Source organism: Silurus aristotelis, assembly GCF_946808225.1.
Source record: "Silurus aristotelis genome assembly, chromosome: 18".
NCBI classification, from domain to species: Eukaryota; Metazoa; Chordata; class Actinopteri; order Siluriformes; family Siluridae; genus Silurus; species Silurus aristotelis.
Genome location: NC_139591.1, coordinates 16,495,246 through 16,522,058, shown reverse-complemented (window position 1 = coordinate 16,522,058; position 26,813 = coordinate 16,495,246). Strand labels below are relative to the sequence as shown.

General features: G+C 41.0%; 1 protein-coding gene across 7 annotated transcripts in view; it reads left to right on the top strand.

The window, feature by feature from the left end:
- msi2a (musashi RNA-binding protein 2a) overlaps positions 1-26,813 on the top strand; it is a 258,690-nt gene that overhangs the window by 172,063 nt on the left and 59,814 nt on the right. For all 7 annotated transcript variants that reach the window (XM_083568557.1, XM_083568554.1, XM_083568556.1 and 4 more), the window contains one exon: positions 16,229-16,311. In XM_083568557.1, coding sequence (XP_083424683.1) covers positions 16,229-16,311 — 83 coding nt within the window. The remainder of the gene's footprint in view (positions 1-16,228; positions 16,312-26,813) is intronic.

The window sequence follows — 26,813 nt, the reverse complement described above, 5'->3', positions numbered from 1 at the left end:
TACATTAGCGGAATTAGCGTAACACTAGCAAAGCAGAATTTGGACCTGATATCCGGGGGATTTGGTTTGGTGTGATGTGGAGTTTTTATAAGTGGCTAGGTCTCTTAGCAAATACAGATTACACTGCATAATAAAGCTGTCGTCTTTCTTGCACTCGGAGCCGAGGTGGTCGCTTAAAGATGGCCGCGGTTCACTTTTTTCAAGTGTAACTTCTTTTTGGTTTTCAGCTGGGTCTTTGCACTGCTACTGTCTGACTTGTTCGTCTCCATCTTTTTTGTGATTTTCAGTGCAGCATTTTTTCAAGGTGTGATTTTTTACATTTATTTTATTCTTTTTTTTAGCCTTGCATTGTTTATGTACTTTTTTCACTCAGTAACACGGGATTTAAAATATAGCAAAGTACAGTACTTCGGACAAAACATACCTAAGTAAAGGTAAGATAAAAAAAAACCTTAAAATTGATACTAAATACCAGCAGAAAGTAAAGTAAAGTAAAGTAGCAAATTACATTTCCATGCATTCCTGCTATGACATAAAACAGGATTTTTTGCAAATGTCCATAACACATTAGACTCAAGTCATTGTCTGTATTTTTTGTTGTTGTTGTTGTTATTGCACTTTAATTTTAAGGTGTTCCTTTATATTAAAAACAACTAGTTTGAGATTTGTCCCCACTAGAACCTACCCTCGCCGTAAAAAAAAAAAAAAAAAAGTAACTCGCTGTTTAAAAAAAAGTAACAGTATATGTGTGTGCTCGGCGGTTATCTTTCAGTCCAGCTCCCATCAGACGCGAGTGTACCGTAGTGCCGAAAGTAAGAAATGCTGCTGCACGTTTGATCCGCTCACACCGCTGACATTTAAAGCTCCCGATCTGCCGACGCTTAAAGGCAAAACTCCATCTTAAAGTACAGCCAGAGGAAGTTGACTATTTCGCTCGGTTCCATCTCTCTCTTCTCCCTGCAACCTTGCTCTTTTTCTTAAAATTGCATGAGGAGCGGAAGGCGTTCCTCTGACCCTCGGCTTAGGCCCATCATCCACCTCCCATAATGCTCTAACCCAGCAATCACCTCACCCTTGTTATCAGCGCTACCGGGGTGGTCCAGCTCTAACTCTGGCCTTCTGTTCTCTTATCTCCTGATTTGGATCGGAGGAAAGGTGGAGGTGTGTGTGTGTGTGTGGATAACCTTTCAGATGAATTAAACCTGGTGGTGGAGACCACGCTGGTTCCATGGCTTCAAAGGTGAGTGGCCCGTAATGGGGTGGGCAGACAGTGGTGTCTGCTGTGCTATTGATCAGAGAATCTCAAAAGGGCAATTAGAAATACAGTACTTCAGGAAAGGCCAGGGACACATGACCACACTGGATGTGAAATAATGTTTAGAATCCCTGAGTTCGTGGTGCCATTTTTTTAAAAGCTAATTTACCCCCTTATTTCAAAGAGCTCTGTAATCTGTCCACTTTTCCTTATGTTGCCAGTAATACCAAGGCAAAACCCACACCCTGGAGCTCCCTGTCCAAAGGAATGAAATCACCTTTCAGTTTGACGGACACTTTCAGGCTGCGTCCAAATACCCTTTTTTATCTTCCAGCCTGCACACTTCAGCCACCTTCGAAAATGGTGACGGGAGGAGGAGAAGGAGGAGAAAAAAGCTTCAGGTGCAGTTAAAGTTGAACTATCACTGCGTTCCGTCTCCAGCCCTTGTGTCGTCCCGCGTGTGGAGAGTAGCCGCGGAGCGTCTCCGTGGTACAGGATTAGCTCCACTCATTTGGAGTCTCACTCTGGCGCCGCAGATGTGGCCTTTGAGATTGAAATGAGCTTTCCACTGCGAAGAGTGAGTTAAAAGACATTTCTAAAGAGGTAGAAAAGCACGAGTGAAACGTAGAAAGAGAGGGGAGAAAAGGAAGGCTTTACCTCGTCTCAGAGTCAGTGTGCATTACCTCCTTTTTTACTCGGGCTTTGACGAGATAGCATGCTTTCGGGGATATTTTTTTTTTTTCTTCCCAACCCCCCAGCCCCCCCCCCCCCCCCCGCCCCCATTTGCCTATGTCGCGATGAAGTCTTCAGGAAAGCAATAATACGAGTGTAACTCATTTACATGGTGACGAGTGGGTGCGCGGCCGTAGAAAGCCGCCGTCGGCTCTCACGTAAACATTTGCATTTTATTCATTTGGTGACTGCTTTTATTCAAAGGGATTTACAAAGCAAAGCCGTATACAGTCACAAAGCTCTTAAAAAAAAAGCAAGTTTCCACCAAGAAACGTGGGGGAATTTCAGAATGACGAGGACCACAGTGGTACACAAGGGTTGGAGTGTGCGCGACTTAAGCGCACTACGAATGCTTGAGCGCTTGCAAGTGATGACACTAATCCATAAGGAAGCTGCCGGAAACATATGCACGAATGGCAGCGCAGTTTATAGCAGTTTATAGCGGAGGGCGGAGCATACGCTGTTACGTTTGCCTGCTGCGCAAAAATATTCGTTCAGTATCGATATCGTCATCGTAAGATCGAAAAGTCGAATCATCCTAACTCGGGGACCATCTGTACTACGTTTATTTTTTTTATTATTCATTTAGTGACTTCACTAAAACATTTACAACACAAACATTTTTGCTCAGTGACCTGCCTTCATGCAAAAGCATGTGATTTTCAAGCACTTGATATAAATAGTTCATAATTAAAATGACAGTTGCTGAACTATGGATAGGGTTTTTTTTTTTCTATCCTCTCTACGGTATTTTGGCTCAGTCATCTGTAGTATTTTGGTCCGGCAGTTGACGACGAATCGTGGTCTAGTGGTTAGGATGCGGCGCTCTCACTGCTGTGGCCCGGGTTCGAACCCCGGTCAGGGAACCTACCCCAGCAATTAAGGTTGCACAAGCCTAAGTGTCAGTCCCAAGCCCGGATAAATGGGGAGGGTTGCATTAGGGCATCCAGCGTAAAAACATGTGCCAAATCAAACATATATAATGATGCTCCCGTTTCTATAAAATTAGTTCATGTTGAAAACGAATCTTTACTTACTGATTATAAACTTCACTCTGAAACCCTTCAAGAACATGACCATGGCTGTTGGTCTTTCACATCACTCGATCGCTCGGGTTCTTTAGTGAGCAGATGATGAGACGACAGACAGAGAGAGAGGAAGAAAGAGAGCGAGAGAGATGAACACAACAAAATGAACAAAAGAGTAAATAAAGCAGCCACAGTTCAGCGCAGAGCTTTTCAGTGTGGTTAATTCATGTTGGCTGGGGCCCAGGTGCCATGATTAAAGTGTGTGTGAAGAGTGATGGTAGCAGCATTGCCCCGAACACACTCACGTGGGATCACACAACCAATTAAGCTGCACTTAAAGGATAAAATGAAACCTGGATGCTTTGAACATGCACAACGATGACCCTGCTTTAGACTGTGTGTGTGTGTGTTTGAGAAATAGAGAGAGACTGAGTGAGTAATTTAAAGGCTGGTTGGAGGCCTTTTCATTCTTAATTATGTATAAACAGTAATCACACATGGACATCCAGTACTCATTTGTGTATTTCTCTGGCGTGTCCTAGACCGCTCTCTTATTCCCCACAATGCACCAAGGCTGAAAGGTTTTAATGGTGGTGTTACGGCCAGCTGAGGCTTCCTACGAGTGCTCCTCGAGTACACCAACATTCCTCGCCTTCCATTATGATCGGTGTGAAAATAAAGGAAGCAGTCAGGCTTACAAGTGTTTTGGCTCGCTCATTAAGCGCCATCTTCTAGAAGCGCGGACACAGCGGCCGCAAAGTGCCAACATCAATGTTCTTCATTATGAGCGAATCGATCCGGTACCTCGCTTTTTAAAACACTGCCTGCCAGCACACTCGTAAATAGGAGAGTACCTAATTAAGCTGAATTAATGCTTCTTTATGGCCAGGGCGCACGCGTTTCGATCTGTTAACGAGCCGGGCCTCGGCGCTCACGCCGCGCAGTCGCGCTCCTCTGGGTTTTTCCGCTCGCTAAGCTTTTACACGAGCGTTCCCGAAATCCAAACGGAAGCAGGCTCATTTCATTTAATTGCGAAAGGCGGCGTGTGTGCTGCTCTCCAGCTTTTATACTGTATAGCATTTTATCGCGGTTTATATTTTATTACCTTAGTGTTTACAAAAAAGAGTTTAGAGTTACAGAGACGTCCACATTTAAATATTTGTTTGATGCCGAATTTTGTGGTGTGTCAAATATGCAGCAGTGCTGGACAGAAAATTGGATAAAAAAGATCAGCAATAGATAAAATGCTGAAAAATAAACAGGTAAAATTGGGTCTGGTTTGATATTTTAATACGAACACTTGATTGACATCCCTCTGTCCTACTCTATGCTCTTCTATGTAAGTAAATATTGAGAATTAGGATTTTTATTTGCAATATTACTCAATTAGTTTTGACTTGCTAGTTCAATTCATGTGCATTGCTCAGGCTCAGACATCATCCAAGCAGTGTGGGAGAGACAAATGACTTTCTGACTGATAAGGGTACAGATTAGGACATCGCACTTTACATGGATAGGAAAAAATGTATCCTAGTAATTTATCCAGGTTTTTAAATGTGGTGGACATGGTTTTTTATTTTCTTATGCCCATTCACCTTTATATTTTATAATCGCGTGTGTCAGCTCTGGGTTCGCATCTGGTTCAGCATCTGGTCAGGGGGAAGAGATGCTTCTGGAAAACAGCAGATAAGAAGGAGCAGGTGTATGTTTCTTCCCGGGTATACTTTGTATACATGGATTACTGGCACATCATGGTTTTTTTTTCTTCTTGTTTTCATTTCGCCTTTCAATCTGTCCCTTCTTTACCACATATTCTAGTGCCATAATCCAGAGTCCACATGTTCCCCTGCCATCCCTGCATCCCACACTCCTATCCAGTGCTCATTTATTATTCATTATCTCCTGTCCAAATCCAAATTTCATCTCAAAATGAAAAATGGTAATTAAGCCAGGATGAGAATGGTATCCGTATCAAGGCTCTCGAGCGGCACAAAAGGTGCATATCTGCCACGGAGCTTTCCCAATTCCAGTTTAGAAATTGAGCCAAGTTCTCTTGAGTTCCCCAAGGTGCCCAACCTCACTGGTATTGTCCATTTTAGCCATCAAAAATGTATTGAGCTTAAAATCTCCATTGGGCTCTGACCATTTAATCGTTTCTGTCAATGAAAGAAAACTTATTGTTATATTATTGCTTTTAATTAATTAAGGAGACCTACAATTTTATCATGTACACCTTTACTTAAGGTGCCTTTTGAAGATATCATAATAATATGTAATAAAAGGCTTTATATCACTGTCATGTTGAATTCTTGATTCTTGATTGGACATTCTTGATTGGTGCTGATTATTTTCCTATAAAATTGGCTCAGAAGGTAGATTTGATCACAGGAACTTGTACAGCATACATTCTTATGATATAAAACTAATACATTCATTGCAAAAAGGAGAGATTATTTAACAACGAAAAATATAAAAGAAAGATACTTCAGTCATATTGCATTAATTTCTCTATACATTACACATAAATGAGTAAAGGTGGGTGCTAACTTGATATGCAAACATTCCACTACATTAACTAATTATAAATCGAATAAATGAAGATAATAATGGAGAAGCCAATTGCGAACATGATCCCAAAAAGCTGCCATCTTCTCTGGGCCAAAGGTCTTTAAAAATGGATTTAGACAAAGTTTAAAACTGTTCTGTGGGCAGACAAATTGAATTGTTTTATTATTTTTGGAAACCATGGACTCTGCGTTCTCTGTACTAAAGAGGTTCTGGATCACTCAGCTTATTATCAGTGCTCAGTTTAAATGCCTGCATGGCTGATGGTATAGGGGTGCATTAGTGTCTATGGAATGGGCAGGCACCATCAACCATCTGGAAAGGCATCATCAATGCTGAAATTTTTATTCAGGTTTAAGATCAACACATGCCTAAATCCGGGTGACATCTTTTTTCAGCGAAGGCTTTGCATATTTCACAAAGACATTGTTAAATCATATACTACATTTATTACAATAGCATGGCTTGATAGTTTCATATAGTAAAAGTGATAGAGTCCAGATACTGAACTGGCCTGCCTGCATCCAGACCTATTACCATTTGAAAACATGTGGCCAATCATGAAATGAAAAAATATGACAAAGGAGGCAACATTTCTGTCCCAAAACTTCAGAAACTGGTCTCAGATGTGTGCAAACTGTTGTTAAAAGAAGAGATATCATATAGTGGTAATCAAGGACTTGTCCCAGCTTTTTTGAGAATTTTGTAGACATCAAATTCCAAATTTCATTTTTTTTTTTTCCATCAAAATTGTATATTTCTTCTGTTGAAATATTTGATATGTTTTCAATGTTCTGTTGTGAATACAAAATGGGTTTATGAGATTTGCACATCATTGCATTGTTTCTATTTATTTTTTTGGAATTAAGGTTGTATAAAAGCATGCTCTTTCCTCCCTCCCAGTCCTTAGGCAGTCAGTTTAGCTCATCCATTGATGGAAAAGTTCCATCCTAGGGAACAGTTTGTGTTCATCATCCTTAACTTTCTAAGCATAAAACTGCTGCACACTGGGAATTTAGGGGGATTTTCATTCTAAAAATCTTTAAACATTCAGGTGTGCTACGTAAGAGGGACCTTCCTATTTTCTCTCTATTTTGGACTTTTGTTCCTTTCTTTATGAGAATATAGACATCTTCACAAAAACATCTAGATTTCTGCCATAGTAGCAGTTCCTGATGCGTCTTATGAGGACTCGGTGACGATGTCCATTGTGGCTGCGTACAAGACGTCAAACCTAATATGGACCACATAAGGATCGTCGCACTCTAGGACTGACCTGCATGCGAATGGACCCATAAGAACATCTTATACTGGGGCCAATTTCAGTGTAGTCAGGCGGACTCGGTGATAAACAGTGCTCACTGGCATTTTACCTTTCCCGTCCTGTCATTGTAGGTTGTGATCAGCAGTAAGGGGCGTTCGTATTGGCTGTGGAAAACAGCATCTGGGAGCACCGCTCGCTCAAATGAGAAGCGAGTGCGTGTGACTAAGTAGGACAGAGAAATTGATGGCCCTTCGCTGTTTGCTGACCTACATACAGACACAGACAAAATAGTTCTTTCTGTGCTTACGCCCAGAGACCGTTCTGCCTGCTCTCTTGCTTATACTCTCACACACACACAAAAAGAAAAACCCCACAAAGTGTTAATAAGGTGTGTTACACGGTTGGAGAGCATGCAAGCCACCATCCACACACACACTATGCTAACCCTGCACATAAATTCTCAGCTCACCAGTATAAAGATAATTTGCATGGCAGACACACACTGGAAGCCAGATTCCAGCACCACCTGTTCTCTTTCACTATGTCTTTCCCCCTCTCTCTCTCTATTTTCCTCCCTCTTTGTGATTGATGTACGCTCGTATGTTCTCTGTTGTGCGTGTCTTTGCATGTTAGCACGAGCGTGAGGAGACAAAGCCGCCGGGATGTGTGTTGACAAACAGGTGTAGTCGGGAGCTCTCGCACGCACCGCATCCGTTTAACTCGCATGTGATTTACACGGATTCCTCCTCCTGAAGAAGAGCAGGGTTTGCTCGTTAGTGCTTAGCTCACCAGAAGCTCTTTCTCAAACCAAATGCTCTTCATATCAATAGAGGCGTATATATATTCTTAATCTTTTAATGGCTGATCCCACCACCGGCCACTAACATGTAATTCCTGCTTTTTGAATGTGTTTTTTTTTTTTGTACATTAAATTGACTGGAAAGAATACACACACATACCTGTATGCACACACTGTTACCTATTTACAGCATTGTGTATCTCCTGTAATTGGAGGATCATTTCTGTAAGAAACTTCCTCTCTGCTGTAAATGTCACTCAGCCCCGTGCAAAACAGCAAACCGGTAATCTAAAGTCAGCATGCTGGCAAATGAACTGAGATTTATGTTGTGGAGGCTAAACCCCACACACACATTGTGCACTCGTCTGCTGGCTTGTTGTTTGTGTGACTGTGGCTGACTGATGGCTGTCTCTCTAACGCCCTCATCAGCACTGTGGCCTTTGTGCTTCCTGTGTAATTAGGGACAGAGCCCGGCCTGATGCGTGTGTAATTACATCAGATTTATTCAGAAAAATGGAGGGCAGTAGAGATGGAGGGATGCGATTGGACTTGTTGCTCTTTCTTCTGGCAGAAATTGTGGTCTCGTAAGAACGCGTCCTGCCATTTTACCCTGTGTGTGTGTGTGTGTGTGTGTGTGTGTGTGTGTGTGTGTGTGTGTGTGTGTGTGTGTGTGTGTGAATGTAAAATGAATGCGTGTGTGCGCGTGTGTGAGTAACTGGATGGCATTGATTTCACCCTTCACTGTAAAACGCCACAAACTAATCATAGCCTGGGGAATTTTCAGAGGCTCTTGTTATTGTGAATGGAAATGATTTGGTTCTGAAAGACAGAGCTGTCTGAAGTGCGTGTGCTCTGCCCTTACGTTCACCTGGGTTTTTTTGTTTTTTTTCGTGTGTGTGTGTCTGCGCACACGTGTGCACTTTTAGCGATTAGCAAGACTGCCTGCGATCATTCGAGCGTCTCTCTTATTTAAAGGCAAAGAAAGCCTGCCGTGCTCACACTCGCAGCATATTGACGAGCGCTTTTTCCTGTGTGTGCTTTTAATTGCTTCAAAAAGAGCAAGAGACTGTTCATGTTGTGGGTCCAGTCAATAGATCTGACCAAAACTAATGGTAATGTGCTCTCTCTCTCTGTGTCTCTTCACACACACACACACACACACACACACACACACACACACACACACACACACAGACACATAAGCACAAACCCAGGGCCTAGACAGCTGACTGAGCCCGCGTATTTTCACAAAGCCAGGCTTGCACTCACATGCTTATTCATTCATGCATTCGTTTGGCACATGCTTTTTTGTCTACAACCACTAACAGAATAAGAAGAACGGCTTCTAGAACGGAAGAACGGAATCTATTTGGATTTTCTCCATTTCCGCATGTTGGATTTACCCTGCAATGATTTTTAGTTAATTTCTTTCAAAAGTCAGCGTCAGACACACTGTACTCAGCATCCTGTGATACTGTAAATGTATATATCCCACATTCTCTACACATATTGTGCCTTACAAACATCTTGCACTAATATAACTTTTCATATATGTTCATTCTGTATGTATGTTTATTAGGGATGCACCGAAATGAAATTTTTTGCCCGAAAACGAAAACCGAAAAAGGAGGAAAGCAATGGCAATTATTATTACCATTGCATTTATGGCTATGACAGTGTACTAACCTTACTAAAATCAAGGCATTTCAATTGCATAAATTAATATTAAAGTTTCAAAGAATAAATCAATTACAAATTATAAAACTTTATTTATAGCACATTGCAACAATGCACAGGATAAAATAAATAAAAATGTAGTCTTAAATGTTTAACTTAAATGCACTCATGTGTACATTAAATAATAATGTACAGGCCCTCTGGCCTGCTGAAAGGTTGTACAATTAAATATGTTCTTTCATAAAAACAAAGTGCATTTAGAACAAGTGCAACTGCTTAAAGATACAATACAACAATATCACTGGGAAACTTCCTGCCTTTCCAAAAACGTCCACCACAGACGGAGTGCGCGTGCTCGGAGGGGTTTTGCTTTTCTCTGCGTTTGCGTTTCTCTTATATTCAGCATAGAGATTGGATGTTTGGATTTCAAATTAAACCCAACGTGGAGAAAGTTTTTGCAGACGCACACCCCTTCGTGAAATTTCGGCATTACATGTTTTGCTATCTATCTATACATGTATCTATACATGTATCTATCTATCTATCTATCTATCTATCTATCTATCTATCTATCTATCTATCTATCTATCTATCTATCTATCTATCTATACATGTATTTGGATATTTGGATACAAATACATTGTAATTTATATCTTTTTTTAATCATTATTTAATTACATTCACTCTTCATTTATTCATGAAATAACTTTTCCATGTTTCACTTTCTCGGTGGGTGTCTGACCAGTGCTGGTATCCCCACTCCGTGTCGGCTGAGGGCAGAAGTACCCACTTTCATTGGTCTACAATGAGGTGTGTCACACTGTAGACCCACTTTCATTGGTCTACAATGAGGTGTGTCACATGCACACCTCTCTCCTACTGGCTGAGAAAAGGGCGGGTACTAAATAAGATCAGGGCAGTAGTGGTTCAGTGACATGAGAATAAACCAGAGAGATTGATCGAGACAGAGACGGTCGGGGTGATGGGTCAAATAGGAGAGTGCTTTACCCCTGAAGGGGGATGTGTTTTCTCTCAGGGCTGTTCTCTCAGGGCTGTTCTGCCTTTCTCCCCCCATCGTCGCTCATGTTGCTCGCTCATTAGCCGCTCGGCTCTACCGCGAGGGGGGAAGTAGGGCAGAGATCATTAGCGCTTTGGAGGGAGTGATTTGTTTTGTTCTACAAGTTGTTTTTCACAATGTCTTTGTAGGTGCAATGAGGGATTTTATTTTTTTTATTTTTTGCTTCCTATTCCCGTTAGTTTTAACCTTTAATGTTGCCATTAATCAAACGTGGCACTTTCTCCTGCGTCTGCAAGACTGTAGACCTCCGTCTCGCTGAGGAGTGCCACTTCTGTCATGCATCCATGGTGTGCAAGCTTGCTTCTGTGTGTGTGTGTGTGTGTGTGTGTGTGTGTGTACCTGGGCTCGTGTTGCTAGTGAGAGTAGCCTGAGGGCAAATATGTGTGAGTCAGCAGGCTTTGGAATGGGGACATGCTGATGTATGATTTTAGGAGGAGATATGATCAGCAGAGGACACATATTTGCACGACCAAAATAAACACAACCGCCCTCGTGCCTTTGTCTTTCCAAATGTGTGTGTGTATGTATGTGTATATACATATATATATATATATATATATATATATATATATATATATATATATATATATATATATATATATATATATATATACTACATATACTACATATGTTGACTACAGTGTTAAAAACTTGAAAAGTATTAATTTAAGGTGTGTGTATATATACATACAAGGAGGGTCCCCAAGTTACGATAGTTCAACTTGCCACAAAATGTTACGTTTTGCGTAGCAGGCGAATGTGGCATCATATGCCCCGCCCCCTTCTCATGAACCAGTGACCTGAGCGCCCTCTGCCACATATATAGTATGGTATAGTTTATATAGTATGGTACTGTAAATTGTCCTGTTTTGCTAAATTATGTACAGTAATTTGAATTATTAACAGCTGTCCCATACTAATCACCAATCTTTAAGACTTTTGGATAAACTGGGCCATGTCTCAACAATATTTTCAAGTTACGATGGGGTCATCGGAATGCATCTCCATTGTAAGTTGGGAACTACCTGTGTGTGTGTGTGTGTGTGTGTGTGTGTGTGTGTGTGTGTGTGTGTATCACACTAGCATGCTCCATTTATGCTCCAGTCAGTTTCTATGGAAATGCCTTTAATTTTGGACAAACTGTGTCTGTGGTGTAAATAAAATATCTGTCCATGACTTTTTATGTGCTTTTATATAGGCATAGCGCAGGCTGGACGTTGTACCTGTTCATGTCCTACGAGCTGTGTTTTAGCGTATTAAAAATGTGTGTGTGCTGCTGAGTGTGAATTGTGCACCCATTCCTCACACTGACAGAAATTCCACCCGTTTTCGGCATCATCCCAGCGGTCTCTGTTATGCGCTAGCGTAAATGCTTTGAAAGAGCTGGACGAAGACATTAGAGCGCAAAAACGTTTTTTTTTTTTAAGCTCATTTATAACTCCCCAAAGGAAAGATGTAGGAGTTGAAGCTTTCAGACAGAGGCTGACAGTTTGAACATTTAACTGTGCTTACTTTCGAACTTTACACTTTTCCTTAACACTTCCTCCGTTTGACTTGTGGAAATTAGGGCCTTTTTGGAAGTCTCTTGGAGCCTCTTGATTTGTTCTGCCTTAAATACATTAAACTGCTTTTTAAGCAAAGGTCACTTCAATTTAGCATTTAAAGGTTTTTTTTGTGTGTGTGTGTGTGTGTGTGTGTGTGTTTCTCTGTGGGGAGAATGGGATTCAAGCATTAGAGTCCCTGGCTGAGAGGGAGGGTGAGAGATGTGCTGTGGTGTGTGGAGACACAGGCTGCTAGCGCCCGGCTAATAAGTGTGAGATACAACTCAGTCATCCGCGACGGCCGGCCGACTGGCGCTAACACCTATTATCGGGCGTGCGATTGCAAAATCGGTGTGTTGTCGTAAAAGCCGATTGTTTAAGGTTGAGAGAAAATTGGAGAGCGTGGAAGAGAAAGCGAAAGGTGTTGCTGCCCTTCCCGAGGGAAGGAAGGGGGGAAATGGTACAGCCATTTCTTAATAACACAAGGGAGCCCATTGCATCTACCATCTGTTGTACTCAAGGGGTAGTGAGGAAGCGATGAGGAAAGGCTGTGTTGGTTCAGGGAATGAAGTGGGTGACCACAGTATTGAGGGTAGTCATTAAATGGGGCAAGATGGCTTGGGTTTCAGTATAAACCCACACGCTGCAAAACTATCTTCCCTCCTGGACGTAGCATGTGTGCGGTCCAGAGATGAAAAGGCAAGAAAGTAAACGTGAAGGCATATGTGGTGCACTGTGTGGCTTATTCCCACATCTGTTCTAGCAGCAATTCTCACCATCCATAACTGTAACAGAGACGTCAGGCTCCATGTTTGCTGGATCCCTCAACATCTGCTGTAGCGTGGTTAGCGGGTACATGTGAGAATACTGTGCTGTTATACTGCGCTTACAGTATATGCAAGGAATGTTTGTCTGTTCGGATTTCTGTCTTGTACTCGGCAAATGCGTTTCAGGGGTTAGCATCTCAGCAGTGTCTGTCTTGGGTCAGCAAAGGTACTGCGCGATTGCACTGAACCCGACTGTACAAGTGACAGTAAGACTCTGTGCTGAGGCCAGAGGTGTGCTAACCCCTCTCTCACAGTGTGTGTCACTCCTCCCAGGCTTCACAATTGACAGCCGGCTCATGATGACTGATTTGTCAGATATCAAAGTGCCACTTGCAAGGTCACCCTTACACTTTCTCAGGCATGTTAACCAGACCACTGCTTTCTCCTGAATCATGCCCTTCCAGGAGCCTCGCCCAGCCTCCAGAAGCGATACCGCAGTGTGAATAATATCTCAGCCTGGCTGCTCTTGTCTGAACCCGCTGTTATGTCACACCTACGAGACCGGAGGTGTATTTCAAAGGAGGCAATTACTTGCAGGAGAACTGCCGCTAGTTTCCGAGCCTCATTGCTCATATACCTTGCTTATTCCTCTCTGTAGCCCAATTAGTTCTCTTTTCCTCGTCGAAGAAGAGGTGTGCTAAAGTAGTTCCCGGTCAAAGCGAGAGCTTTTATTTTACCGATTACAGCTCCTTCTGCCAGGTCCAATTTCCTTGCTTAACGGTAAATAATGAGAGGAAAAGACGAAGGGAGGTGAACAAAATAAAAGAAGGTGAAGGAAAAAGAGGGAGGGAAGAGAAATTAGGGAGGGGGGAAGATGAGTCTGAATGTTTTCCAAGTGTCTGAGTCAAACGTTATTTCTTTCAAACCAAGGTTGCACAAGATGCCCATGTGGTGTTTGTCGAGAACTGCAGGAAGGAATGCTTCTGTCCTCACACTATTACGTTGATGGCAGCCTTCCGCAGCACCTGTGTGCGTTGTCTCATCAAGGTGTGATACCCTGTGAATTCAAGCAGCCCACGAAACAACCTCATGAGCTTTTCACAAGCCCATCCCCCTTTCTTCTGGGATTGGTGAATGCTTCCAACAAACACTACACACTCGCAGTGCAAAACGGCTGTTAGTAGTTTCCTTCATTTATTCCATCTGTAGATTGCTGCAAAGGGGCTTGGTTAGTTAATTTAAGGTTTGGGAAAAATAAATTTAAATCATATAGTCTAGATTTAATAAAAATGATTACCTGTTTATTTATTTTATTAGTTTGCTGAATGCAATGTTAACTGTATACTTGCCTAATGTTCATTGAGTACGGTGTCTGTAAAGGTGGAGGTCCTAGAGAACAATCTGTCTCCTATTTTTTATGCTGCTCTTTCATCTATCCCCAAGAAGATCAAGAACTCTTCACATTTTCACCAGAAAAGCCACACCCAAAGACCCCCCTCCATCTGCTTGTACCTTTACTGATCATTACCCCCCTGTACTTCTATGGACTCTAACCTAAGATAGGGACACACCAAACCGACACTAAAGAACTAGCTCTAAGGAAAGTTGACTGGCATCGCCTCGCGTCGCCTTCATTAGAGCAAAAAAAGTTACTCTAGAACACACGGTGGAACGTTTTGACCCAACCAGATAGAAGTCAAGTTGACATGACTTCCAGATTAGATCACTAATGAACTTGTCCATTCACCAAGACTAAAAGAGAGTGTTCCCGCTTTGGGGCCAATGGAGTTCGAGATATTGTAGAAGGGGGCGGTGCTTCCTGCAGATTTTATAGTACACTCTTAAAAATTATCAGTCCAGATTGACATGTTGATTGGTTGGTCTTCAGGTGTTACCGAGGGGAAAAAAATTTGCAAGATGTTTACTCTGACATCAAATTAAGCAATTTCTTTGAAAAAGCACCAGGTTCAACAAGTATAGCAATACAGCATAAGCGTAAACGTGCATTGTTGCCAGTGTGTTAGCGGGGGTGGTTGTTCTTGCTTCTTCATTCATTTATTTGCCTCCTAATCACCCCTGCTGTCTCTTATCCCCCCTTATCTGTGGCATGTTTGTGTTGCAGCATCCACAGTCCTTTGTCTTTCCTATCTACTGCACTTGACCCGTGACCCCACTTATCTCGCCTCCTGGGGCATTCAAGGTTCATGGGCTAGAGGTTAGTTTTGAGTGTAGATATTGGCTGCAGTTTCCTTTTTTTTATCTGTTAGCACAGATTAGGCCTGGACTTAGGGATAGCCCTGCGGATCGAGCATTTTAAAGGCGGCCCTCATTACTAGCCACGTAAGGAGAAACGAGGCATGTCGGAAGTCGTGCCTTTGCATTGTGTTGTGCCAGATCCAGGCTGTCAGATCTCAGCTAACATGCATGGTTTAGTAGATACGGTAATGTAAAATGCATGGCGGAAGAAAACAAGTTGTATTATGACATGTATAATGTATTTAATATAGAGATGCATTAGCATTGCTTGTACACTGTAATGCACACGCATCCATCTGTCAGCAGAAGCCTGTGCTTAGTCTCGCTTTTCATGTGGCTCGCTTTTGTGCGTGTCACTTGTCTCTATAACACAGCTGCTCTTGAATATAGAGATGATGCTCATGATGAAGTGTGTGTGTGTGAGCGTGTGTGTGTGTGTGTGTGTGAGAGGCACTCATGAGCATGTGCGATAGCAGGTACCTCCGAACATTTAGACCGGAAAAAACAGACAGCAAAGCAACGGTTTGCCATTCATAGCAGCTTGTTTTCTTTTGTGTTCCCACAGTAAGCCCCCTCTTAACACTTGCCAATGGCAAGTAATTTCCCCTTTTGAGGCTCAGCCATACAGATAGAAAATTGCTTTTTGTGCGTCGCCAGCAGACTCTAATGCAAAAGAGGATCGCAGATGCCTGATGAATTCCGGCAGCTCTTCTTCTCCTTCTTCTTTTTTTTTTTTTTTTTTTTTTTTTGCAGGCCAGCAGGAGAGGGTTAAGCTTTTATTTAATAAATACGAAGAAAAAAGAATCCCATGGTCAGTGACACATTTCAGATATTGGCTGCTCCCATATTACCATAAAAAAGCTTGTTATACATTGAAATTTCAATGAAGGGAACACAAAATGCATTTAATGAAATTCAGATGCTGGAGAGCGGGTTTCCGTGAATCTCATTAAGCGGGCTTTGTGCTGTTTTCCCATCTCTTTCTTTGTGTGGAGGAGCCTCTCCACCGTGTCTAATAATGTCAGAGATTTCATCATTGGCCCGATTTAAAAAAAGACAATGTCTGTCTGGTGGGTAAAGGCACACTGATGTTTGAGGCTGTCATCGTTTTCATCTGATATTTGCCTTGATTCACTGCTGATCCAATGAAAATTGCAATTCCCAGAATATGATTTTTCTTTTTTTTTTTTTTACTGAACTTTTAACTAACTGACTCCTTATTTATTGAATTCTTTTCAGTTTGGTCTCTTTTTTTTTTCTCCATAGGCTTTGGCTTCGTAACGTTCGAGAATGAAGACGTCGTAGAGAAAGTCTGTGAAATTCATTTCCATGAAATCAATAATAAAATGGTAAGTGTTCTCTTTGCAATTCTACGAGCAATGTTACCTGGATTAATATTAGATTTCCTATTTGCCAAAACCCTAATGGTCTGCGTTTTATTAATTTTTTTTTATTTATTTTTTTTACGTGGAAAGCGTGTGGATGTACAGATTGCAGACATAGTGATGTGCATGCACTGTCCAGGAAGCGTGAAATTGGGTGTGAATGTGGCCTAGTGTATGCTATCAGATAACAGTAAGAAGACAGAAACCTGTTCCTTCTGCTCTTTATAAATCCCTGCACTTTAGTTGGCAGAAAAAAGTGGGGAGAGAGAGAGAGAGAGAGAGAGAGAGAGAGAGAGAGAGAGAGAGAGAGAGACTGATAGACTTGGCAGCAGCTGACTTCATTAAAGATGGATTATCGCCTTTTGCTATCCTTGTAATGACCAACCTTGTCCCTCAAGCTGACTGCATCACACAGCTGATTTCTCAGGGTCACACACATGGGATAAGCAGCTATTTTTGTGACTTCGTGCCAAATCTGATTAGAAATATCACTTTTGGAGATTTAGCTTAGTAAACACACACACATGCTTTTTTTATTCTCCTTTTTTTGCTGTTTATCTCTGAGCTTTTTTCGCTCTGTCACACAGTACTTGCCTCGTCTCCGCTTTACAATTCAATGAGTCCTACCCAAGTCTTTTCACTAGTCATGGAGATCAGAGTATGACTATGTAGCGCAAAGCAGAACTACGAGACGGTGTTCCTTTTATTTCACGTTTCAGTTAAAGTAGAGATACACTAGATATAATAAAAATATAAAACATACAATAATATTTTATAAAAATAGTATTCAAAATAATGCAATACACTTTTTTTATTATATTGATAAAATTGATGACATTTAATCAATTCAATTGGCACAAATTAAATGTATTTAACAAAATTAAATCAATGGAAAAAATCAATAAACTAGTTTACGTTTGTAAGTGTGCATGTGTTTGTTTTACATGTAATTATTCTAAAGATATGATCTACTTAACTGTTCTAATTATTTCAGCAAACTTTAACAACTGTCTTCATTCCTTCCATCTTTCATTCATTTGCTCCCTCGATATGTATGAAGATGGATTCCTTAGCGTTTTCATGCATGCGCAAAACAAATCTTATTTTCGCTAACTCTAGTTTCTCTTTTTAATACCCTTGGAATTGTTTTGTATGTTTTCAAGTTTGAAAATAAAATGCGCTCAAAGTACGAGACGCAGACTAAACAAACTTGCGGTCCGTCACGTAATACGTTCCTGGAGGAACTCAGATTAAGGATTGCATTCTCAAAGCCCTGTACTGAAAAACATTTAGTACGAATACATGTACCGTTACACCCCTATTAAAAGTACAAAAGTATTTGCTTTCAAATGTACTAAAGTGTCTAAAGTACTAAGTAGTATTATGGTTATAATGTTCCTAGTATCATTTTTGTCACAAAACTCTTTGCTTAATCATCTCAGTTTATTAATCTATTAATAGAATGATATTAATGAGTCAAACACTGATTGATATCTATTCAAATGAACCCAAAACCTCCTTTTGAACTATTTAAATAAAAAAATGCACAAATAAGGTCACGGGTGTTGTGGCGAGTTCGAGTCAGGAGATTCTTCTATCATTTATTTCTCTCAAAATGTTCTTCTTGCTGTTGAACTGATGCTGAACTGTATGTTTCATGCTAAGTAGATACCACCAAGCGGCAATCAACACAGTTTTCACATTTGTGACTGTTCATAAATAAAAAAGGATCGACTGATTTCGCAAAATGTAGTTGAGTTAAAAGTAAGATATTTGACTTTGAAATGAAGAGAAGTAAAAGCCAAATGGAAACACTTGTTACTGTCCACCACTGATAATTATAGACCTTAGAAGAGCTGGTTTTGTTAGCTCTCTCAAAGCAACAAGATTCTGATAAGATAGCAGAAGCTGAGGCAAAATTCAAGTCCCCATAAAGCTCCTGCCCACTGCCGCTTTTTTCTTTTTAGACATAGCGTAATTTGATTGACAGAGACCACAGAGCAGAAAGCAGCAGGAGACTGGAGACACTACTCTCTCTCCCTCCCTCGTGCTTTCTATGTCTTCCCTTGGGTACTATATATGTGTACCAGCAAGCGATTGATGTCTGCCTTTGGCCCCTCTGAGACAACATGGCATGGCTCAGTGAGGGCAGGACCTGTGGGCTTTGGGTATCAAGAATGCAATCCCAGTTCTAGACACGTACACACACACGTTCATTTTCTGACCTGTCCCTCATTCTTTTCCGTCCGACTCTGTCACACGCCGACTGTTCAGATTTTCGGGAAAGACACAGCATCTGGCTTCAGATTCATGAAATCCAGACAGTGCAATCAATTTTTATATGATAGTGCATCAGATGCTTTCATCACTAGGGAGCTCCAAAGCCAGGGTACTAGTTCCAAATCTTATCTCTGGCACTTTGCTCCTCCGGCGCTGTTCATACCATCTATCGCATGCCTGTCTCCAAAACGAGCCTGCCAGGAAATTGCATGCATCATTATTACCAGATGAGTAACCTCCGGGCAGGCAAAAAAAACCCCAAAAACCCCAAAGGAAGTGAGCTGAAAAAAGAAGAGACCATATTTCAAAGTACTTCATTTAATAGGGGCCATTTGGTTTACGTACATGACAACAGTGATTCTTCTCTCGGGTTGGTGACGTTTCACAAGCGAGCTCCGTTTAAAATGAAAGAGATTTAGGAGTGAGTTAGAACAGCTTAGTTGAGAGCACAGTTAAGAAGAGTTTCAGTGCTTCTCTGCCCCCGCCTTCGACGTTCATTTCAGAGCTGAAAACTCTCTTTCTCTGCCAGTAAGATCAAAGCAGGCTCAGAAGCATCACCTGCTTGCAGCCTCCTTGCTTATTTGACTTGCTAATTTGCTACCGTCGTTCTCATCATTACGATGACTGTTATTACTATTTTGTAAACCTCAAGTCGGTGCTTCAATTGGGAGATTCGAAAAGCTGCTGTTTTCTCCCCATTTCCTCTTTCTTTTTTTTGCTGTAACCATCTGTTGAGGTAACACTTGAAGCTACGAGCCAGGTGCCCCCTTACACCTACAACCCAGATGGACCTGGGAGGGATTCCAGCACAGCAGGGGACCAGGAGAGAAGGGGAGAACGAGCCAAAAAAGAGGGGGACCTTCCTACTGCCAGCTGCCTTTGATTTTCCACTTTGGACACACAGCAGCCTATAAAACATTCACAAGCCTCCTTTCTTCATTATGGCAAAAAATAAAGCTTGGTAAAAGTCACACAGTGCTGGACTGACATTGGCCTTAAATGGACCTGGCATTGTGCTTATATCTGGAGCATATGGAGACAGATGGATGGATAAAGGAGAAACCAGGAAAGGGCTCTTCATTCTGGCTTTGACAGTGGTTTAGTTTTAAAGTATGAGATGGCGGAAAAAAACATTCAAGAAGTGTCTTCTGGATGAACCGACACCAACCAGCCACCAGCAATGTGCCCTATTTTTTTTTGCTGCTTTCTGTGGTGGTCTTTTGATGTGGAAAAACAAGCATGGTACCATTCAACCTGGTCTGACTATCGAATATAGTATTAAAGAAACAGTAGCCCAAACCCTGGAAGCATTTCAATAATCAATACCTTGATTAATTATCAATTATCAATCATTTTTCTAATCAGTTCAGCAGAGAATAATGAATATTATGAGGTGATATCAAAAGGGTTCGAGACTAGCTCTGTGTACAAGAAAGTATTTAATTTATCTACGTTTACACTCTGTCACCTTGAAAATAGTCCCCTTGCACAGCGATACAGCGCTCCCAGCGTTCCTGCCACTCTTGGAAAATGTCCTGGAAGTCTTCTTTTCGAAGCGCGTCAAGCACCTTCTGCTGTTTGCGCTGGACAAAACTGCGACCATTGTGCTGGATCTTCATCTTCGGGAGGATCCAAATCTGGCGAGTAGTGTGGGTGCGGAAGTTGTTTCCGGTGAGAAACTCATGTGAAAGAAGAGCTTGGTGATGCAGTGTATCCAGTTTTTTGCTGTCTATGATGAAATTGCAGACGTGGTATTTCACTTGGTGAGAATAGCACCAGTTGCTATTCCTCTGCAATCCAATCTGAACTCCTTTCTAGTCCTTCCTAGCATTTAGCAGATGCCCTTATCCAGAGCGACGGATGAGGGCCTTGTGTAGGGGCCCAGAAGTGGCACCTTGGTGTGGCAGGGATTTAAACTCATGACCTTCAGAGCCAAAGTCTAATGCTTTTACACTAAGCTCCACCTCCCAAGCCACTCGAGGACTAAGCAGTAAGCCATGCTTAAAGTCAGTACTTTCTACTATAGTACATTCTTTACTCTAAATAGTGTTATTTAAAAACTTGTGTCATGATCTAAAACAAACTGCTGGAGGGTAATGGAGAATTACAGCTCTCTCCATAACCCAAGGAAAGTTATTCACTTCTACACTTGCAAGAGGCTCTTCCAGCTGGCTGAAATCCTTGCCCGCGATGCCTCCTGTCAGGATGAGAGGAGAGCCTGAATGTACTCTTCTGTCCACCGACCAGACTCGTTAAATGAAAAAATGGATAGCTGGAAAGTGAGAAGGAAAGCTTGAGAACAGCAGAGCTCTTCATTCCTTCACAGACTTTTCAGATCTGATTACTGCTGCTGCCTCCACTCGCTCTCCCTAGGGCTGCTGGGAATCAGGAATGAGAGAGTGATTGAGAAAATGGCCTTCGTTTGCTCTGTCCTTTCCTCTCTCCCGTTCTCTTTTTTCCTCAATGGCTCCTGATCACTCGCTGCTTGCTTGTTAAGATGTGAGTTCTGCCTCATCAACGAAATGCAGGAAATGGGAGTGCATATCAATAAGCCTCGTTCTTTATCCTTTCTACTCCCTCCATCTTTCTCGCCATCGCTCTTTTGTCATTTTTTTTTCCTGGCACAATGTGGCACCAGCGTTGGGCCAGTTATCTGAGGAACCGGCTGCTGCTGATGCTGCTTATCTGTTTGCCTGTAGAGCAGCTTCAGTGACCATCTCACAGATAATGACCCAGTCATTAAAACTCAATGCTCCTGCTCAGTCTCAAAGACTGGGACAGACGGCAGACTTGGTTCCCCAGATGTTGGACAGAAAAAAATGGCGAGTGAATGAAGAGGGATCTAGCAGATCGGAGCCATTGACATTTATCACAGCCACTCAGAATGTCATTAATTTGTGCAGTGCGTCTAATGGACTGATGTAGTGGGTTATGATGACTGATGAATAGGAAGGCAACACACACACACACACACACATGCTTGCTTTGTTGCCTTTTTGACAGAATGCCTTTTGATTTAGAAGCCTCTTTATAAATTGTCTTTGGTCATCCCATAGCCCTCATAACTCCTCTCTGCTAATCATTAAGCTAATCTAAGTCAAACCATATTGAAACTGTAAGTAGTGCTTAAACCCCAAAGGAGCAATTGATTGGTAATTAATTGATCGGTGCATTGATGGACACCCCTACCACTCATCTCACTTTCTCTACACCTCCCATTTACACCGTTTGACCCTTTGTGCTTTTGACCTCATATTGATCCAAGCAAACAATCAACAGATTCTGTGTGAATTGCAATGCAAACACAAGGCTGGGTGACATAAAAAATATCGTAGCACAATTCTATTTCTACAATACATGAGTATCGCAATACAGTAATACCTCAGTATTCGTTGGTAATTTGCTCCTGAACCCGATACAAGTGCTAAAACTAAATATTGAATAAGTACACAAACCAGGCACAACATTATGAGCGATGAAGTGAATAACACTGATTATTTCTTCATAATGGCACCTGTTAGTGGGTGGGATATATTAAGCAGGATCCAAAGATCATTGATGCACGTGAGGAGTGAAGGCGGGCCGTGTGGTCCGATCCAACAGAGGAGCTTCTGTAGCGCAAATTGCTAAAGAAGTTGATGCTGTTGGGGCAGAAAAGGGAGATCAACACAATAATAAGCAGGTGGTCATATTGTTATGTCTGACCAGTGGCCATATAGTTGTTTGGTTGGTGCATTTTTTAAATGCAGTACTGTTTAAGGAAAAAAGAAAATGCATAGAGGCATTTTAACCACTTTAGGACACATCATTTAGGCTTAAAATGCACACAAAAGAGAAGGGCAACTGGCGGTGTTCACCAGCTAACATGAGACTCTTTAGGAATCTGTTTTACTGATGAGTTTTATCGCAAAAGTAGGTGTCGAGTTCTGAGCATGCAACGAGTGCTGAAACAGTTATGTGACTGAATTCGACGAGTACAGAGGTATTACTGTATATAAATGAGCCAACGGTCTTTAGAACAGTAGGAAATTATGCAAAAGCCATTAAACAAAGTTTGACAACTTTTCTTTCATGCGTACAAATATTTAAATTATGTCAAATCAACAGCATTCATTCGGCCCCAATTATTTTGTAATTGCACCAATGGTATCTCAGAAAGTCTTTGATGGACGTAGCTCTCAGTCTTTGCATGAGTGTAATAATCTTTTTGGACTAGTTTGGAAACTTAGCATTTAGCAAAATAAATACACAATTTAATATCTGAGTATGCCGCTTCAAGCCATCACTCATAAAATTTTTTTTTTTTTAAAGAGCACCCATTTCTTCCCTGATTAAAACTGTACACGTGTAAATTGATGTTTGCAGTGTAGAATAAGCTCAGTGATTATGCCACTGTGCACAGAGCTTTCCAGATATGAACAATTGTTATTGATTAGGCTTTATTATTTGTTCTTTGCTCACATTTAATGAATTGCAATTATACTGTGCATCTGAGATTTATAAATTCTATAAAAAATGAAAAAAAAAACAATTTCGAACCTTTTAATCACAGTGGTGAGAAACGAGGGCTCTGGGGTGTTCTCTGTTTTATTACTCCTAAATCATCGTGGGTTTTTTTGCTAATTACTGAACAATTTAAGAGCTGATTTGATGAGAATTGGAACATAGTAAGCAGTCAATCTACCCACGCTTGGTATTAAAGCTGAATATGTTTCCTAAAACTGCCAAATCCAACTAGCAGCCTGACATCCATCTCAGCAGAGAAGGCATTCCTTCTGAAGAAAGATAATGAACAACACTGATAAGCTGATATTCAGAGCCTGACCTTGCACAGGAAACAGACTAGCACAGTACATTAGCTCGCGTTCATACAAAAGCCAAAGGAAGACAGAAAGCTGAATAAAAAGCCTTCCTCAGGCTAGACTAAGACCTGTATTATGTAGTTTTGATGGGAAAGAGAGTTATTAGTATGGTGTACAGTAATATCAAGCTGCATGTAGTGAAGTATAGAGGCTTTTCTTCTTAATTTTTTTCTGGTGAAGCCCATATTTTCTGACAGCGTTGTTCAGGGGGCCGCTATGATGGAGGGGGATATAGATTTCTGTCTCATAGGCAAAGTGTATCAATAATGCACACGCTCCTGTGTCTCAAATGTAATCTCACTCATGCTTCTGTGAATTACATGGTTCTGTTAAGCCGGGGCTTTGCTGATGGCTTTGAACAGCCAATCAAGCGACATTTTTCTCATTTTCCATGTGTGTAACGCCAAGTAAGCGTCTGGGAATGTAAGCGAGTTTGCGTGGCTGTGTAAAAAATCTCAAACTCAGTAGCCACAGTATATAAGGCCCAACTAAATACCTTTATAGATTTTTCATACATCTGAGGCTTATAATTGAAGTGCTTGCTGTCAAGAGAAGTATTATGCGCCTTTCAGAAACTCACCTTTCCAAAAAGGAAAAGGGGTTTGTCCGCAGTCGGAGCGGATACATTTTGTGTTCACTGAAATGCTAAGAGCCAATGTTCTTAAACATCATTCGTGGTGTTGTTTAGTTGAAAACAGTTGCCCCGGGCCTAAATCTTCCTCTTGTTGTTTAACCTGGTCCTACAAAAGATCATTGGTTCCATGTAAAATAAAAATCCCCATGAGAATCTTATTATTATGGGGAAAAAACATCTTGTTACGAACAGAAAAGCACCTCCTTACTAGGTGAAAAGCATCGTTATTATGAAAAAAACTTCTCATTATGGCAGAAAGCATCTTGTTGCCATGAGAAACATCTTGTTACTAAACAAGTAAAGCATTTTTTGTTGTGAAATGTAGTAATGGGACTCTTTTCTTGTCAAATTTGTGTGTTTGTGTGTGTGTGTGTGTGTGTGTGTGTGTGTGTGTGTGTGTGTGTGTGTGTGTGTGTGCATGTACTGTATATGTGTAGATGCATATGTTTGTGTGTGTGTATGTGTATATATACACATACCTGCAAAGATTTCCTGAGCCTTTAAATGGTGTCTCAGTCTGGTTCAGGCTGCACAATCATGGGGGGAGACTGCTGACTTGACACTCGTTCAGAAGACGATCATTGACACCCTGCACATGGAGGGTAAGACACAAAAGGTCATCGCTTAGGAAGCTGCTGTTCACAGAGTGCTGTATCCAAGCACATTATTGAAAAGTTGAATGGAAGGAAAAAATGGGGTAGAAAAAGGTAAAATGAAGAACATTCAAGAATTTAGGGAGATTCACAAAGAGTGGACTGCAGCTGGAGTCAGTGCTTCAAAAGCCACCACGCACAGACGTATCCATGGGCTACAACTGACGCATTCCTTGTGTCAAGCCACTCCTGAACCAGAGACAATGTCAGAGGTGTCTCACCTGGGCAGAGGACAAAAAGGACTGGACTGTTGCTCAGTGGGCCAAAGTCGTCTTTTCAGATGAAAGGAAAGAAAATGTTGCATTTTATTTGGAAATCAAGGTCCCAGAGTCTGGAAGAAGAGAAGAGAGGCACAGAATCCAAGTTGCTTGAGGTCCAGTGTGAAGTTTGCACAGTCAGTGGTGGTTTGGTTTCATGTCATCTACTGGTGTTTTATCAAGTCTAAGTTCAGCACAGCTGTCTACCAGGAAGTTTTAGAGCACTTCATGCTTCCCTCTGCTGACCAGCTTTATGGAGATGCTGATTTAATTTTATAGAAGGATTTGGCACCTGACCACACTGCCAAAAGCACCAAAGGTTGGTTAAATGTCCATGGTGTTGGTGTGCTTGACTGGGCAGCAAACTCACCAGACCTGAACCCCATAGAGATTCTATGGGATATTGTCAAGAGGAAAATGAGAAACAAGAGACCAAAAAATACAAATGAGCTGAAGGACACTGTCAAAGAAACCTGGGCTTCTATACCACCTCAGCAGGGCCACAGATGGATCACCCCCATGCCACGCTGAACTGAGGCAGTAATTAAAGCGAAAGGAGCCCCTACCAAGTATTGAGTACATATACAGTACATGAACATACTTTTCAGAAGGTCAACGATTCACTAAAAATGGTCTTATAAAGAATTACAAATTTTTGAGATTGAATTATTGGGTTTTTGTTAAAAAATCACCAAAATTGAAAAAAAGAAACAGTTGAAATATATCAGTCTGTGTGAAGAATGTATGCAATATACAAGTTTCACTTTTTATTGAATTACTAAAATAAATCAACTTTTTTTGCTAATATTCTAATTAGCAAAAAGTATATATATATATATATATATATATATATATATATATATATATATATATATATATATATATATATATATATATATATATACAGTACAGACCAAAAGTTTGGACACATCTGCTCATTCAAAGAGTTTTCTTTATTTTCATGACTATGAAAATTGTAGTCACACTGAAGGCATCAAAACTATGAATTAACACATGTGGAATTATATACATAACAAAAAAGTGTGAAACAACTGAAAATATGTCATATTGTAGGTTCTTGAAAGTAGGCATCAAGAGAATGCCAAGAGTGTGCAAAGCAGTAATCTATGCAAAAGGTGGCTACTTTGAAGAACCTACAATATGACATATTTTCAGTTGTTTCACATTTTTTTGTTATGTATATAATTCCACATGTGTTAATTCATAGTTTTGATGCCTTCAGTGTGACTCTACAATTTTCATAGTCATGAAAATAAAGAAAACTCTTTGAATGAGCAGATGTGTCCAAACTTTTGGTCTGTACTGTATTTGCAATGCATTCATCTGCAGTGTCTACAAATAGCAATATTTGCTGACAGAGCTGTATAATTTTATATATGCTTCATCAAGGCAGTGGTCTTTATTTAGAGCATCTTTTATTTACTGTTAATAGCAGTGTGTAGGTTTTCAAGGAATGGGAAAGGATCTAAAAATTGCCAATGTATTTGATAGTGGTTACTTTCACTTTGCACCACCTTTATCTAGGTGAACATTGTAAGGGTCCCATTATAAGAACTTTTTGTGGGTCTGTATTCTGATTTTCTTTTTGTTTGAACTTTCCTTATCCTTTGTGTAGTGTGTGTACAGCTGCACATTTTAGAGGATTGAGTTGTTAATGAACAGCACACACAGTTAGTTGCGGAACTGAATATACCGTTGCTAAATAAAATATTTTTAAAAAGCAGTGCAGTAATGCATTCTTGGTTTGACAGGGTTGTTC